An 18,040-nucleotide genomic window follows, 5' to 3' on the forward strand; every position below is an offset into this window, starting at 1 on the left:
AGTGTGGCAATTGGATCCCCATTAGGGCTTCTATTGCCAATTTCTACACGAGTGACATCAAAGAAAGGGTTTTCAGTAAGATCCCATGCCCTCCTCAATACTATCGTTTTATAGACGGCACCTTCATAAGAGTAAAAAAAGAAGAGGATCTTGAAACTAAAAGAAGGACTTTAAAAGAATGTTCCGACCTCCGCTTCCCGCGTGAACGCAGCATTGATGGGGCCCTACCCTCTTTGGATGTTCAGGTACAGCAGACTACTATGGGTTATACCACCATAGTTTATTAAAAACCCACGAACCAAGGTCCAAACCGTAATGGGTTCAGTGAGTGCCCAGATAGGTCTAAAAGATTTGTGGTAGATGCTTTCATCTGTCACACCCTCACAGACTGCTCCACGTGGAGGGAAACCACGAGGGAGATCGAAAGGTCCACACAAATCCTCATAACTTCACAAATCATATGGTCGAACATCAAACCCAAGACTCCATAAATAACTGGCACCGGGAAAGCACGACAGAAACTAACGACAACTAAAGTGGATCTATAAAAGTAATTTATAAAAACTACATACACAACACATTTTTATTGTAGTGTCTTACCGAACAATTATAGAGCCGTGATTTCCACGAGCGGCAGGATACTAAATTCAAATTTAGCGCGTCGGCGTCGCCAACACTGGTGGTGATGACGTCATCTCCTTCCACTCGCGGGAGAACCAGGTACAACTGCCCAGGTGAATTCAATTCTTTTCCTGCCGGCGTCCGGTGAACATCGGTGGTCGGTGCGGTTGGATGACTTTGCTTCGCTTTTTTCTTGTGGAATTGATCTTCGGAATTGGTGAAGTACTCTTTTTTGGTTTTCGTTGTTGTTATTCTGCTTTTATTTTAGGCGTTGCCATGTCGGATTCTAGTCCGTCGGGAGTTAGGTTTTGCATCTCAGGATGTAAAACTAGATTATCCAAGTTAGAATATGATTCTCACACTAAATGTGTTAAGTGTAGGGGACAGGTTTGTTCAGCAGATCGAACATGTAACGAGTGTAGTGATTGGACTGATTCTCAATGGAAGTTTTTTAGTTCATACTCGGAGAAATTAGCTAAAGACAGAATTAGAAAAGCAGCGCTTAGGGAAAGTAGACTTAGCTCTGCTTCGTCTTGCGATGCTTCTGTTCCTTCTGTTTCTCCTCAAATTGTTATGTCTCCTTTAACTACACCTCCTATTCCTCCTACTAATCCCACTTCTCCGGCTTCCCGTGTAGTTTCTTCCGACACCATTGCCAGTCTGGAATCGAGGTTAGATCAGAAATTTTCGGTACTAGCGAATACGGTTTTGCAACTTGGTAATTCAGTTAAGACGTTTTTGGTAGAGCGGCTTCAGGTAAGAGTGTAGTTGAGGGTGCGTCTGTCTGTCCTGACACGTCTCCTAGACAAAGGTCACTGTCCAGCTCCCCCGCACCGGGGAGAAGACATACCGGAAGTCCAAGGGAGTCGATCGGGATTTGCCCACAGACAGGCGCCTCTCTTGTTGAGCCTGTTGCGCCTCAACAGGGCTCGGTTAAGCGTTGGAAAGGTGTTGCGGTCAGACGCATTTCGAATGATTCAAGCGATTCGTCTCCGGTCGCGCGGCGCTCTTGGCGAGATTCGCCCGCCGTTTCGCGTCCCTTAAAGAGGCGTTCAGGCGCCGATTCTTCGCCTCCTCCAGTCAAGCGGTATAAGGAGCCTGAGAGTAGGGTTGCGCCGCGGCCGTTAGCGGCTCGTTCGTCGCCTCAATCTGTGCCTTTTTCGGCTCCATCTACTAGTAGAGATTGTGGTTTTAGCGCTGTAGCTAGCAGTTCTAAAAGTGTTTCTTTAGGCGCTTTTTCGTCTGTTACGCCTGATGCGCCTGTTTCGCCTCGAATTTCGGCGGCTCAAAGCGAGGCGCAAGTAGTTTTTCCGCCTCCTGCTGAACATTTAGGCTCTTCCAAGCCTACGTTAACTGTTTTTGATTTGTGCTCTGGCGCCTTGCGCAAGCAGTTAGAGATGTTAACCAACTGGATGAATGAGTCCAAGGGTGGTTCGAAACCTTCAGATCCGGTTGTAGTTCCGTCTACTTCTTCGGTCGGTATCGGAGAATGAAGAAGAAGTAGAGGAGGAGGATTCTCATCACCTCGTCGTGTATTCACGTCTCCTTAGATTTCTTCTGGTATCTTATCCAGATTATTTTGAGAAAGCGGCTCCGCGCTCCCCAACTTCGACTTTTTGATGAGGAGGAAAACTTCAGACCCTCTCCTCCCAAAAACTTGTTCTATCTAAAGCGGTTAGACATTCGTTGAAAGAGACTGAAAAATGGATGTCTATGAAAAGAGACTTAGGGAAGGCTCTTTTCGCTTACCCTCCCTCTCTAAGTTGCTTCGTAAGAGGTATAGGTTTTATGTAACTGGGGAAGCTCCTTCTCTGGAGTTTCTGCCTCCTCCCAGGGAGACTTCTCCAGTTTAATCGACTCCTCTAGAAGATCTGCTTTCGCCGCAGCGAAAGTTTTCTTTACAGCGCCTGAGTTGGACCACGTTGTAAAGAATCAATTAAACTTTTGGAAGTCTTTAGCTTCCTTGATTGGACTATTGGCGCTTTAGCGGCCAAGATCGAAGATTGCCCTTCTCTTCTCAGGAGTTAGCGGAGGATTGGATTGGTGTTCTGTCCTGTGCGGACAAATCCATTAGGGATGGATGTGATGAGTTAGCTTCGCTCATCGCCTTTGGTACCCTTAAGAAAGGACAACTTTGGTGCTCCTTTGCTTCTAAAAGGGTTACTTCCCAACAGAAGTCTGCCTCTCTTGTTTGCTCCGTTTGTGAAAGATAACCTCTTTCCAGACGATGTAGTGTTTGTCAATTTCGTCTGCGCTAGATAAGAAATCTACTTCGGATTTACTGGCACAGTCTACTAAGAGACCTAAAGCTCCTGTGGAGACTGTTCCTTCGGTTTCTCCTCTGGCCCAAGTGCCTTTTTCGAGGGAGAAAACCCAAGCGCTTCTTTCGGCCGAAGTCGAATTTGCGACCTCAGTCTAAGGCTCGGCCAAGTTAACAAACCTTCCAAATGAAAGCTCGTTTCTTCATGCACCAGTTGGGAGCCAGGCTGGCTATGTTTTGGAGGAATGGGAAAACAGAGGAGCAGAAGCCTGGGTAGTGCAAGTACTCAAGTTCGGCTATCGTATTCCTCTCGTTTTCACCTCCCTCGCTCTCACCTGTGCCAATTCCATTCCAGGCATACTCTCCGGGCTCAGACAAATTTCTGGCGCTAGCCGCAGAAGTGGAAGCGCTTGTTCTCAAAGAAGCGATAGAACAGATAGAAGATTTTCCTCCAGGCTTTTTACAATCGCCTTTTTGTAGTTCCCAAGTCATCAGGGGGCTGGAGGCCGGTTTTGGATGTGAGCGCCCTGAACTTGCATGTCCAGAAAACAAAATTTCATATGGAGACACTCGGTCGGTTCTGGAGTCCATCAGACAGGGGGATTGGAGGATGGTCTCTCTGGACATGCAAGACGCTTATTTTCACATTCCGATACATCGCGAATCTCGAAGTACCTGAGGTTCATGTTCGAAGGCAAGGTGTTTCAGTTTCGGGCGCTTTGTCTTCGGACTAGCGACCGCTCCTCAAGTTTCACCAGGGTTCTATCCCCGATAGGAAGCTGGCTGCACATATTAGGAGTAAGAATCTCCCTCTATCTGGACGATTGGCTTCTCCCGGTCGGAATCAGAGAGTCGGTGCATGAAGGACCTTGGAACAACTCTGGATCTTGCCAGAAAGTTAGGAATTCTGGTCAACAAACAGAAGTCCCAGTTGGTTCCATCTCAGAGCATCCTTTATTTGGGATGATTCTGAATGCTCAAGTTTTTCGGGCTTTTCTGTCCCCGAAGAGGGTTCAAGCTGTCTGGAGACAGTTCAGGAGTTCTTGGACAAAAAGGTAAGTCTGCCAATCAGTGGATGAGGCTCCTGGGCAAATTGACGTCAGTGGAGAAATTTGTGACGTTGGAAGACTGCACATGAGACCTCTGCAGTTTTTCCTGAGAGCCTCTTGGTGCAGGAAGACACAACCAGACTCGATTACCTTTCCTGTCACAGATCAAATAAAAGAAGACCTAAGGTGGTGGCTCTCTCGAGCAAGGTTGGAAGAAGGGTTAGATTTACGACCCATCCTCCCGAACCTACAGTTCTTTTCCGACGCATCGGACACAGGTTGAGCCCTACTGGGAAATCAACGGACTTCAGGAGCTTGGTCGGAGAAGGAGAAGAAGTTCCACATAAATGTAAAGGAACTGTTAGCAATTTTCTTGGGCTCAGACAGTTTCGGAGTTTAGTAGAAGGTCGAGTAGTGGCAGTGCATTCCGACAACTCCACGGCTCTCTCGTACGTGCGGAAACAGGGGGGGACTCAGTCTTTCTCTCTGTACGAAGTAGCCAAGGATCTCCTCCTGTGGTCAAACGAAGCGAAGGTTCAGCTAGTCCCGAGATTTGTTCCGGGAAAGATGAACGTTCTGGCGGACGAGTTAAGTCGTCAACAGCAAGTGTTACCTCTGGAGTGGACTTTGGACAACAAGATTTGTCAGAAACTTTGGCGCCTTTGGGACGACCGTCAATAGACCTGTTCGCGACATCAAGGAACAACCGTCTTCCTCTCTTTTGTTCTCCAGTCCCAGATCCTCTAGCTTGGTCGGTGGACGCAATGCTGTTGGATTGGTCGGGTCTGGAAGCTTATGCATTCCCTCCGTTCGGTCTAATAAGAGAGGTGCTGAACAAGTTCATGTCGCACAGCAATGTAACACTAACGTTTAATCGCTCCCTTTTGGCCCAGGAAAGAGTGGTTCCCGGACCTTCTCCAGTTGTTAGTAGACTTCCCCAGACTTCTTCCTCCAGAGAAGTGGCTTCTCAAAACCACCGCACTTCAAGAGGTTCCACCAAAACTTGTCCAGCTCTAGCTCTGACAGGGTTCAGACTGTCCGGAATCTTGTCAGAGCGAAAGGATTTTCAAGAAGAGCTGCAGAAGCTATCGCTCGTTGTAGGAGAGAGTCTTCTAACAAACTCTATCAAGGGAAGTGGAGAATCTTCAGAGAGTGGTGTAGAAGTGCTAAAGTCTCTACTTCTGCGACTCTTTAACAGAAATAGCAGATTTTCTTCTATTTCTTAGGAACTCTAAGAAACTGCTCCTTCGACGATCAGAGGATATAGAGCCATGCTCTCTTCGGTTTTTCGGACATCGAGGTTTGGATATTTTCCTCCAATTCAGATCTGTCGGACCTCATTAGGTCTTTCGAAACCACTAAGCTCCCGCAAGATACAGTGACTTGAACTTAGATGTGGTGCTTAAGTTCCTCATGGGGCCACCGTTTGAGCCTTTGAAGTCGGCTTCACTCAGGAACTTGACTAAGAAGGCACTTTTTCTTATTGCTCTAGCTTCTGCTAAGCGTGTCAGCGAATTGCACGCTATAGACAAGAGAGTCCGGTTTCTCTCAAGGCAATGCTGTATTTTTGGTATCTTTGACCTTTCTAGCCAAAAATGATAATCCTTCTAATCCTTGGCCGAGGAGTTTTGTGGTAAGGAACTTATCTGATTTGGTTGGACATGAGGAGGAAGAAAGGCTCTTATGTCCAGTCAGGGCTATTAAGCAGTATCTGTTTGCCACTAAGGTATTAGAGGACAATCTTGTAAGCTCTGGACCTCTGTTCAAAATCCCTCTCGTCCTCTTCTAAGAATGCTATATCGTTCTTTATTAGAGAGCTTATTGGGAAGCTCACTCGCAGTCCGAGAACGACAATCTTTCCGTTCTGAGAGTTAAAGCTCACGAGGTTAGAGCAGTGGCAACTTCTTTAGCATTCAGAAAGAATTTTATCTTTAGCTTCGATTCTTCAGAGCACGTTCTGGAGATCGAATTCGGTTTTTTGCGAGTCATTATCTCAAAGAGATAGAAACGGTTTTCGAGAATTGTAAAACGTTAGGTCCGGTGGCGGTTTCTGGCATGGTGTTGGGAGAAACGGCACAGGGGTCGTCACCTCTATGCTAACTTTTCACCTTGAATAGGTTGTCGAGTTCAAGGGAAGCTGGGGGTACTGAGTACCTGGAATACTCACCAGTCTGTTAGGTCAGATTTTACAATGGTTGATATATGTTTTTAAATCTGGTGTTGGTGACAAATGTTTTGTATGATTGAATTTCTGGTCTTAGCCCAGGGCAAGGGCAATCTTTGTTGTTACTATCCTCCGTCAGTCAGCCTTGACTCGCTTGAACTACGGAAGGATTCCACTCCTGTAGAGGCTAACTTTGGTCAAATTCCAATTCCTCTACAATAGTAAGAAGAGCACCGACCAGAGGCAGTAACAGTCTGCTGTAGCTCTCTTACAAGGTAAGGTACAACAGACACCTTGAGTGTTTACTGGTATTGCAATAAATGTAACCATTTAAAAATACTAGTGGTCCACTGAATCCCACCTTCCCATAAATGTGTAATCAGCTCTATAATTGTTCGGTAAGACACTACAATAAAAATGAAATTTTCATTATTAAAATGAAGTTTTATTGTATACTTACCGAACAATTATGATTATACCCACCCTCCTCCCCTTAGGTGGACGGACGGCAGAAAGAATGGATTCACCTGGCAGTTGTACCTGGTTCTCGCGAGTGGAGGGAGATGACGTCATCACCACCAGTGTTGGCGACGCCGACGCGCTAAATTTGAATTTAGTATCCTGCCGCTCGTGGAAATCACGGCTCTATAATTGTTCGGTAAGTATACAATAAAACTTCATTTTAATAATGAAAATTTCATATTTAGAAGATGAAAAGGCTATCAGGAAAATAATAAATGAAAATGTCTCCACCACTGCAGAAGGTATGAAATTATCCTGATAATTTATTATAAAAACATGAAAACCAGCTAGCTGCTTCTTAAAAACAACCAAGTGCCCCCAGAAATGTCTTTGAAGAGAAGGAGTGCCATCTACGAATTTACATGCCTGGTGGAAGGATGCCACCACTCTTATGTATGTCAGGATGACCACTACCAGATTCTCTAAGCGTCTCTCCTGCCACCTTCAAGAAGTGGGGGGCCATTTTCAGTCATTACAGAGAAAATCATAACAGAAGACAAGAAAAGAGCTGAGCTCATAACGAACGTAGAAATTATCGACCGAGCACTGGACCGAAGACATCTACATTTTCTAGAGGCACTGCACATATTAGAAAATAACTTATAATATTCAATGCTACTGCCCTCAGGAAGGCATCTTCCCTAATTATTATTACTACTACTACTACTACTACTACTACTACTACTACTACAGTACAGAGAGAGAGAGAATTATTTTTTATATTAAATGTTAATTGATTTACACAAAAAAGCTTGAAAACTGATAAATTGCTGACAAAATTAGTCATAAACAGTTTTGCAGTGTCTCTCATGGATTAAAAAATTGTGTATGGAAATTATTCAAGTTCCAATGAAAAGTTTGCATGTCTGTGAATTCGTGTAACGCAAATCACACAAGTTCCTGGTATGTATTACTTTATTGCCCACAGAAATTTTTGGGGCCCCACTGTATGTAGTACGTATATGTGTTTATACAGAAGATAGGTAGAGTTGTGGTGGGATCACAAGCTAAATAACAAGCAAGCAAGACCCCCACATAAATTTGACCAATCCAGCTGCCAAACTCACCGTCAGCTACACTTTCCTCTTCACGCTACGGAATACACACTGGACAATTGACTTACCTACACACAGAACACAAAACACAAACACATACTCACCCTAACTCCAGATACTCAAGACTAGTTTCCTGAAAAGTTTAGATCAAACGATTTCTCTCTCTCTCTCTCTCTCTCTCTCTCTCTCTCTCTCTCTCTCTCTCTAACAACCCTTGAGAACGTTGTTGAATGCAACTACCGTAACTCCTCCATAGAGTGTTAATTATACATTCACTCAGTATGCATAGTTCAATCTTATAAAGTTTACTAAAATATTTTATTGAATTTACCAAGTTGAAGACCTGTTTATGATTTGGTATTTATGATGTTTGAATTTTTATTATTATTTAGTTTTATTTGGGATGAAACTTACCTTTGGTTCAAGATAGCTTAGATATATGCTCTGATATAGCTTAGATATATGCTCTGATAGGCAAGAAAATATAATTATTTTTACAGTAAATATTCAAATAATAAATTTTTTTTTTTTTTTTTTTTTTTTTTTTTTAGAACTTCATGTAGGTATTTACTTTCAGGGATGGGTTATATAGATATGTATCTGCTATCCAAGGACTTTAAGTTTATTCAATTTGAAGACAAGCCATAATGTTCGGTATGGTTTTTTTGTTATAAAGATGCACCATTATTGCATTTGGTAAAATGTTTGAACTCTCTTTGTTTTGTATTCTGTGAACTCTGTCATTTATTTGTAATTATTTGTTTAGTGGTGCTAATTAATCCTATACTGTAGTAGTAGTTTTTTGTTTTTATTTGTTGATTATTAGTTTTAGTTGGTGTTAAATAATCCTAAATGTAATTGTTTGGTCCAGTCAGAGTTGACAGTGCTTAGGTTGCTTTAGATATTAGGTTTTTCATAACCTTGAATGCCTACATTTGCAGTGATGTAGCAGATTTCAGCTTAATTGCTATTTTATTATATTTATAAAATGAATACCTACTTAGCCTGGTGTACTGAAAAGAGTTGTAATTCAACATTTTTAGTAAATGTTTTTGTGTTTTCTGATGCCCTCATAATTTATCTTTCTTCAGCAGTATGTGAGTATGTAAATATATAATAATTTTTTTTAACTTTTAGTTGAAAGCACAGCATGGACATCTCCAGCAGTTTTGTTATAATGTTACTCCATGATTACTGGTTATATGCTTCGTCACTTAGAAGAGGATCCATCTTAAGCAGTATACTGTATTCACATATCTTTGGATAGCTTAATACAATCTGTAATACTTTTGCAGGAGGCGGCAATCCATACCATTGTGTTGACAAGACCTCGGTGTTGCAAGAGGCAAGGGTGTTCAATGAGACCCCTGTTAATGTGAAAAGGAGCACCCATGTCCTCACAAAGATCCTGTACCTCCTTAACCAGGGGGAGAACCTTGCTGCCAAGGAGGCCACTGATGCCTTTTTTGCCATGACAAAGCTCTTCCAGAGTAATGATCTTGTGCTGCGGCGGCTTGTCTATCTCGGCATCAAGGTTGGTTGTCCATTTTGTTATTGATTTTTCCATTTAGTGACATGCTGTGATAACTCGCCTACTTTTATTTCATCAGCTTTGCTTCTGCTATATATTGATTTATAACAAAATATGCTATTTATGGTTATAGAATCAAAGAACAAAAAGTAAATTACAGCTTTTGTGTCTTATTATGAATTGGTACTGCCATTCAACACATCATAACAGTAGTAAAATGTGTAATTGTTACAGTAAGTGCCTTACAATTTTTATAAAGTCTTGACATGTGTATGTTGAAGTCATGATAAAGGTGGCATTAGAGGTGACTATAATAAGAAGGTTATGGGGTAGTCAGTTGCTCATAAGTTTTAATGTAACAGATTAGAGATCTTTCACATTCACTTTTGATCTGTGTTCCCCTTTTCCTTGCTGTAAGTTCCAGAGCAATTGGAGCTTGAAAAGTTCAACAGGAGATGCGAATACAATTTTCCTTCTATATTTTGGTCATTTAATGACATTGTTATCTATTTATCAATTTAATTTGTTTTTTGTTTTGATAAGTGACCTCTTCTTTTTACATATCCCTTGACAGTCTGTTACTTATTTGTAATGAACACCATACTCTTTGGAAGCTTGAATTTCAAGTCAGTGGCCCCTATGGGCTTGTTCCATATAAATAGGGTTCATGTTCTGAATAATGTGTGTTCTAAGAATGATAACTCGGTGTTTGATTTATACCATTTAGCAACAACATTGTTCATCTCCTGGTGTGTGGTTAGTTCAGTTCCTTCTCTCTTTCCTTCAAAGTTTCTCACGGTTTTGTGTATTCTGCCTTTTTGTTACAAACTTGTTTGTATTGTGATTCTTCCTCTCCTATGAAATTTGTTCAAAGATATTTCTTGTCTATGTAGCTGTAATAGAGAACTTCCTTCTTTTGTGCAGGAGCTTTGCGAAGTTGCAGAGGATACAATCATTGTGACATCTTCCCTAACAAAAGACATGACTGGAAGGGAAGAACAGTACCGAGCTCCAGCAATCAGGGCTCTCTGTCGCATAACTGATGTAAGTATTGTGCAGTGCAGAGAGTGTTTCTTCTAATTCTGGAATGATAAGGGAAGTTATCTTCTACTACAGTTCTTGGGAAGAATGTTTTGAGTCTTTGCATGTTTTATTTCATTAAAGCTGGGTCTCTTCGCAAGTTGAAATTTACAATTTATTTTATATTAGTACAGTAATTAGAATTTTTGTTGCAATTACATGACCATAAGCTGTGACTTTTTTTTTTGTTTAGTTATATACATTTTACATGAAAGTTGTCTGTTTTTTGCAAAATATAACAAATTGCAAAAGTTAATCATGTGGTAGCTTCAGTTGTGTCTGCAACCTTATTCTGGTGTGTGTGTTTGTGTATACACACTAAAAATTCCTGTCTATTTTTAAAATACTATGTGAGACATAATTGTGGTATTTACTTTTAAATAAAGGAAGAAATTTTAAAAAGGACTCAAATGCTCTTATCAAACAGGTACTCTCAAACCCAAGCGGAGTACCCTTAGTAAGGAAGCTTTAATGAAGCCCATAAGAATTTGTTAGCTCCATTATTGGGTAAACTATTTCATCATAGTAACTCAGACTCTTATTATAAAACAAAACCCAGTTATGAGAGTCCAATGAAAGTGCTACTTTATTGCTTAAAAGTTTAAGTAGGTTGAGTCTGAAAGTTTTTTAATGATGTATTAAAATTTTATCATCTCCATAGGCCACAATGATGCAAGCAATTGAACGATACATGAAGCAGGCCATTGTGGACAGAGCCCCTGGAGTTAGCAGTGCTGCACTGGTGTCTTGCCGGCATATTATGAAGGAGTCCCCTGATGTGGTCAAGCGCTGGGTGTCAGAGGTTCAAGAGGCTTTGAGTTCTGATTGGTAAGATTGAAGACATTATGCACAGTATGTATGAGGTACTATTTTAAGTTGTCTGAATTTTAGAGCAGACAGACTATTACTTTACCCATGTCTGCCAAAGTCCAGACTAAATGATAAGGTCAGCATTAGGAATTTTAAGATGCTAACATAAACGGTAGTTGGCAGTAAGATATTTTTTTATGTTAAGATAAATTAGTGTATGTGTAAATCCTTCTAGCACTTACTGATTAGTATTACAGGCAGTCCCCAGTTATCAACAACCTCGGTTTTCGGTGACCCGGTTTTATGGCGCTTGTCTAGCTGTGATTTTCGGCGCCAAAATGCTCCAAATTTATTACAGGACCATCAGTGACACTCTCTCTCTCTCTCTCTCTCTCTCTCTCTCTCTCTCTCTCTCTTCTCTCTCTCTCTCTCTCTCTCTCCTTACTAATGTCCGACTTTATAGACTTGCTCCCTTCATAAATTATCAACAGTAATAAACCCTTTTTCATAGAGGGGTCAAATTCAATCTCCTAATAGTTAGTGTTCAACTCATCCTTATTCAAATTTGTCAACCTCTCTTGCCAGTCCTCATCACTTATTACAGCCAAAATAGCTGCAGTCTCCATTTTGAACTGAAAACTTCCAATACAAAATATGAATAACTTAGAGGTGTTAGACCTATGCCTAGCACCCTCACGGTTAAAATGTGCACTGAGAACACCCTAACAGGACCAAATATCCTGACAATAACATCTACAAATATGTCAAGACCCTCCTCAAAGGGCTATCTTTCATATACCAGAAAAGCAATTAATTTTAACTGGTGTTCTCCAAAGTTATAGTCACAATAAGTGAAGTAAAATTCAATGCGCAAATATTAACCCTTAAACGTCGACGAAAATTGTCTGTCGGGTGCCTAACCGACGTATGAAACGGTGATGAATATTCCAGGTTTGATGGACAAAACAATGCTTTGGTCTAATTGCAAACATTTGGCTTAAAAAAAGCTCTTAACATTTGGGAAAGTCTTAACATTTGAGAAATAATCACTATCAACTTCCTGTAGTAGAGAATCATTGATTTTTTTTTCTTTCAAACTGGCAACATTAAAGTTTGCCTAGTCAAGGGGTGTTCTTGATATTTGTTTTATCCTGAACACTTAATGGTTAAAAATGAAATTTCAATTTGGAAATGCAAAAGATTTAAAGCTCAAGCATTATAGTTGAGTAAGCATTCAGATAACATTCCAAGCATTTCTTGCCCAGTGTGATGCCATGTATTTCGTGAGTTCATTTGCTTTTGTTGCCATTGGCTGGAAATATATAGCGTTACAAAAGAATTACTGTGAGGAGGCCCCTGTGTATTCAGCCACTCCCGCCTGCATGTGTAATCCTGCAGCCTCAATGCCGTAGCATCCTTGACCTCAGCTTACCCTCCCACACCTTTGATCCTCCTGCTTTGTTTATCCAGTTCCACTGTATCCCAGTCATGTACACTCACTGTCACAGTTCTAGCCAAGACTTTCTCTCACTTGAGGTGTTTTTTGCTTTTATAGTTCATTATCATGAATAGATGTGGAAAGAAAATTGAGTTATCTACACAAATCAAACTAGAGATATTGTACATGACAGAAATTCGAAGAGACGATTAAAATTTCCAATATAGACTAAGCAAGGGAAAAATGTACCTTAAATAAGCCAAGGTAGAATATAAAATGAGTTAAAAAAAGGAGCTTAAGAAAATTTGAATTGAAATAGAGTGTAGTCACTGGGAACTTGACAACAAGAAGAAAAGATAATGCCAGGTGGAGTGAAAAGGGGAAACTCACCAAAGACTGGGACAGAACACTGGATATATAGATTTGGATGTGTGGTACATAACCGGTGCAACTAGAGGTACACAGAAGAATAAGCAATGTTGTAGGCATATGATGGACAATGAGTTACTCCCCCTTCCTATCCAGAAATAACTGACAAAGCTTCCACTGGAATTTTTGCAAAATTAAGCAAACTACTACACATAGTAGTAGTAATTTGAATATTGGCTAATTGTATTTCATATATATAAGTGAAAACTTTTGCTGATAAAACAGTTTCATAATATTGCACAATATGTATAATAATCACATTTGTTATATTTATTGCAGTGTTATGGTACAGTTCCATGCTTTGGGTGTTCTCCACCAGATCAGAAAGAGCGACAAGCTTGCTGTCACCAAGATGGTATCTAAGTTGACATCTTCTGGATTGCGCTCACCGTATGCCATCTGCTTGTTGGTTAGTGTTTTGAGCATGGTTTTGATTTTATGTAGGGACCACTGAAATTTTCAAAATGTTACACATAAAATATTCCTGGTAGTGCCTGTGAAAGATATGTTAGCAGTTCTTTTGGCCATTGACTGCCTGCCTGATGTCTTCTACATTTTGTGTTCTTTGCTCTCCACCTAACTGGTCAACTTTTATTCTTTGGTGCTTCAGTTTAGCCTTACTTAACATGATTTGAAGCTTTCTCCATGAGATTAGAAATTGTTATTGTACAGTAATGACTCTTGAGTGGTGCCTTGTAGAATATTGTCATTTTTTTATCCATATTTCTTTGGTTCCTAGCTGTATTACTTCCTATATTCAATTTCTACTTCTTCTCTTTTGTTTCTTGCACTGTCCGTTAGTTTTCAAATATACCCTACTCCAATTTCCCCTTTTTATTGAAAAGCTTCTACTAATAATGTTAGGATCTTAACCTAATTCTGTTGAGGTCAGCATTTCCCTTATTGCCTGGGTAAGGCAGTGACTTTTCCCTTCTACCACCATTCTATGGTTTTCCTTCCTAATGTCAATTTCCCTCAGGCTAGGACTAGATAAGTTATCCCCATAACCTTCACTTTTTTGTGAAAGCAAAAATCTCTAGAAGGCTTTGAAATCCTAATACAGGCAGTTCACGGTTAATGGCGGACTCGGATAATGGTGATCTGGTTTTATGGGGCTTGTCTAGCCCCATAAAGTCAGCGATTTATGGCGCCATAACTGGCCAAGTTTCAGTTATCTGCACCATAAGGTAACAGTAATAGAGTTATGGCACCACAACACACCTAACAGAGGCACCATTAACCGAATCCTTAAGGCGCCAATAACCAAAACTCAGCTTGTTATGGCGCCATAAATCACTGTACTGCCTTCAATTTTGTTGTAAAATGTGAACAAGATTAAATGACAGTTTGGGAGAAAGAAGAGAGAAAGCCAGATTCCAAAATTTTTCATAACATTTTTGCCCTTGCTGTCTTCCTGTTCTCCCATCCACATACCAGATAGGTACAGTATGATCACAAACTGTATTAGCAGGGTGAAGTTAGTTATTCTGTTGGATCTTTTTGCAAGAAGTTACCTGTCTATTTTCTGCCAAGTTGAACTGACAACCAAGAATAGTTGCCCTCCTTGTTGCAAGCCTAGGACAGTTTGGAAATCCAGGCCTTTCCTGTATTATGAATAATCAGATCAGTTCTAGATCACCTTAATCTTCCAGCAATATCAATGACTCCAGTGGCTTCTCTTTGACTGCATCAAGAATGGCTTGATGAACCCCTTTATTTGTTGGTAGATAACCTGTGGAGGATCCCAAATAGAAGATGAGCCTTCGTGAACCTCACTGACAGTTCTATGGGAATTTTGAGTCAGATCTTGACTGATGGAGTCAGTGCAGCAAGGCCCCAGAGGTTTATGATTTTCACGGTTAACCAAAGCTCTCTCAAAGCCATGTTGAGCTTCAGCTTTACCAGGCAAAGAGGAACCAGTTCCTCAGTTGGTGCAGTGAAAAATGATAATCCTGCCAATAATTATTCCCTTTTAGCTGAATTTCTTTTATTCCTAAGATATCCTTCTCATTAGTTAAGGATATTAGTCTGCTCTTTCTCGTTCTTTAAGAAGCTTCATGGACCTTGAAAGTGTCAGCATTTCTTCTTGCTAAGACGTTACATAAATTTTGATGAGGCATCTCAAATGGATCTCTTACAAAATTTAGACATCTTTGTGACTTTGTATCTTCAAGATAGGTCATTGAGCTTCAAGCACTTCATAGAGGCCAAAAAGTTTTAAAGGTTCCATTATTGTGCCCAGAAACCTACAAGTCGACAATGCATTCAGTTTCTTAAGAGTTGGTTGCCTGTACACAACAGTGAAACCTGCCGACTTCATTGGCTGCTACCAAGACTGGAACTGCATAGACTTGCCCTTTACAGCTGACTTTGCAGTACACACACATTCCTAGTAGTAATCTGAGCCCTCCCACTGTACCTTTTGCCATTTCTTCTCTTTCATTGTACAATTAAAGCTGGTACGTTTTTACCTTCAGAGGACCCGATTTCCAGGAGAGAAATGTCCAAAATGGTCCTGTCACAGGGTATTCTAGGAAACAAGTTTCTAGATATACTGTCTAATACCTTAGACATGTTGTCATGAAAGTGTATAAAAAAGCAATGGACAGTGATGCACAGTGGTGGTTAATTAGCTTGTGAATAGCTTTGAAGCAATCTTAACATCAGTGATGTTTTACTACTGTAGTTTGAAACAATCTTAATATCAATGTTTTCTCATAAGTACTTGGAGTTACCAAAGTGATCTTTGCTTGATTTTACTGTAGTGAGTGATACATTAATGGCTGGACACATTCAGAAATAACAGCCGAAAAGGTAGTATCTGCATTTGAGAACTTGGAAGATTCATCATTGATTTCATCTTAGTTTTACTATAGACCCATGGATATTTGATGAATAGCTCACATGATCAATCCCTTAGTTACAGATTTTTGTGTAATACTAATAATTATTCCAAAAAGAATTGACAAAAAAAATTTCAAGCTTTGAAAAAAAGTTAAAGAACTTGTTAGATTCTCTGTTTTCAATAAACTAAAGTTTAGTTAAATCTCAACTTTCTCGGTAATAAGAATAAATCTATTGGACAAGACCTTTGAGAGCTGAATAAATAAGCTCAGCACAATTCAGCTCTGGAGTCTGGTTAAATTACTGTGCTTAGTAGCAATAGTAATTCTTGTCTCATATTTATTGATGGCATCCTTAGTGGCTTTGACTTCCAGAATTACTTGTCTGTGTTTCATATGAAGGTTATTTGTCTCTGTCTCTTATGAATAATAAGTGCTTGGTAGTTCCTGAATCGTTATTGCACAATTACAGATGCCTTGTTTTATTATTTATAGCATGGAATCATCCCTTCATATATGATGCCATGTATCTCTCGGCCAGGGGTTCCTTGCTAATCCTCAACCCCAAGAGCCCTTTATAGATCCTGCAGATTACACTTGGCCAATCTGGAACATTTGGTAGTGTTAACTTTACCTTTGAGTTATATGAAAGTGATGGGTTTTTCATTAAACCATTCAGATTTTTAGGACAGAAGTCAAGACTTCACAAGAGGTAATGTAGTTGACTGCTTTGATAAGCTTGGAGATTCTTGTAAGAATGGATGAGGTGCGTGTGCTGGACTGCTACTTTTTTTATCTGTTAGGCAGTTGACTCCAGTTTCTGAGACACTCAGGGCCATAAATGCCATTAGTACTTCAGTGGTGTGATCGGTATGGTCTCGACCTGCCACCTTGGTGGCCGCGAGTTCGATTCTCGGGCATTCCATTGAGTTATTAGAGATGTGTATTTCTGGTGATAGAAGTTCACTCTCGACGTGGTTCGGAAGTCACGTAAGGCCGTTGGTCACGTTGTTGAATAACCACTGGTTCCACGCAACGTAAAAACACAATACAAACAAACAAACAAAAACATAAATGCCAGCTATAAATGAGTGGTATGTTTGTAATGAAAAGAATCCCTTTTGTGTTTTAAAAAGTTTGGTTTTCAGTTAATGTAGTAATTAGTCTTCAAAACTTGGTCTATAATATACAAAAAACATATGAACCAGCTCTTGAGAGAGGTGTTAAGATACTTGATAGTAATATAGTGATATATGATATTACTGTATAATGAAATCTAATTCCAGATTCGTATCGTTGCGCGCCTCATCGAAGAAGATGAAGCAAATGCCGATTCTCGGCTGTTTGATTTCCTTGAGTCCATGTTGCGCCATAAGGCTGAGATGGTTATTTATGAAGCAGCCAATGCCATTGTGACCCTCAAGAAATCCTCTGCCCGTGACCTGGCACCAGCTGTCTCTGTTCTACAGCTCTTCCTCTCTAGCTCAAAGCCAACCCTGAGGTATGCTGACAAGTCAAGTTTTATGTGGTAGTACCCTCAAAATGTATGTTATAGATCTGCAATTTTTATATATATTTTGCAAATTCAGGGTTGCACATACACAAATTCCCATATAGTTTTCCTTGCATGATACAACATAGAATGACAAAAGATCTTTAGCAGCATCATTTTGGCTCTACTGTATCTTTTTCTACCTTTTTACCTTTCATGTTACTTTGGTCTTTCCCCACCTAATCACCTAGCTTTTTTTATTTGACCATCAGTGGGCAACATAACTCCCCTTCTTGGTCAGTATGTCAAGAAAATTGAGAGTTAGGCAACACCCCCTGGCCTGATCCTCAGAGGAAAGACTGGGAATACAATTTATTCTTTTATAACCTTTAATTTACTGTATAAAGCAAAAAAAGTAATATGAGATTAACATCAAGTTTATCTATAAAACTACAGTATACAAAACAAATTAACATATTTTTACATATGCATAAAAAAACATTACCTCAGTGAGAGAACCAGCCCAAAAAGAGCCATTGTTAGGCTCAGAGGTCTGGATAAACTAATCCTTTATAATAATAATAAACTCAGAGAGAGAGAGAGAGAGGTAGGTTTATATCAACAGCTGTTTTGATAGATTCATTTACTGTATTTACTGTATGCTAGTTTATCTTTGTATCATGCAGCAATATGTGAAATAGTGATATTAATACACAATTTTCATACCAATTTTACACTTAAAAGCA

At 40.1% G+C, this 18,040-nt stretch overlaps 1 protein-coding gene across 1 annotated transcript in view; it reads left to right on the top strand.

The window, feature by feature from the left end:
* The window catches only part of LOC135213264 (coatomer subunit gamma-2-like), a 115,279-nt gene that overhangs the window by 61,627 nt on the left and 35,612 nt on the right, over positions 1-18,040 (top strand). The window contains exons 6-10 of the mRNA XM_064247244.1: positions 8,939-9,205; positions 10,127-10,246; positions 10,944-11,110; positions 13,239-13,368; positions 17,089-17,303. Coding sequence (XP_064103314.1) covers positions 8,939-9,205; positions 10,127-10,246; positions 10,944-11,110; positions 13,239-13,368; positions 17,089-17,303 — 899 coding nt within the window. The remainder of the gene's footprint in view (positions 1-8,938; positions 9,206-10,126; positions 10,247-10,943; positions 11,111-13,238; positions 13,369-17,088; positions 17,304-18,040) is intronic.

This window comes from Macrobrachium nipponense, chromosome 42 (assembly GCF_015104395.2).
Source record: "Macrobrachium nipponense isolate FS-2020 chromosome 42, ASM1510439v2, whole genome shotgun sequence".
In the NCBI taxonomy this organism is placed as follows: Eukaryota; Metazoa; Arthropoda; class Malacostraca; order Decapoda; family Palaemonidae; genus Macrobrachium; species Macrobrachium nipponense.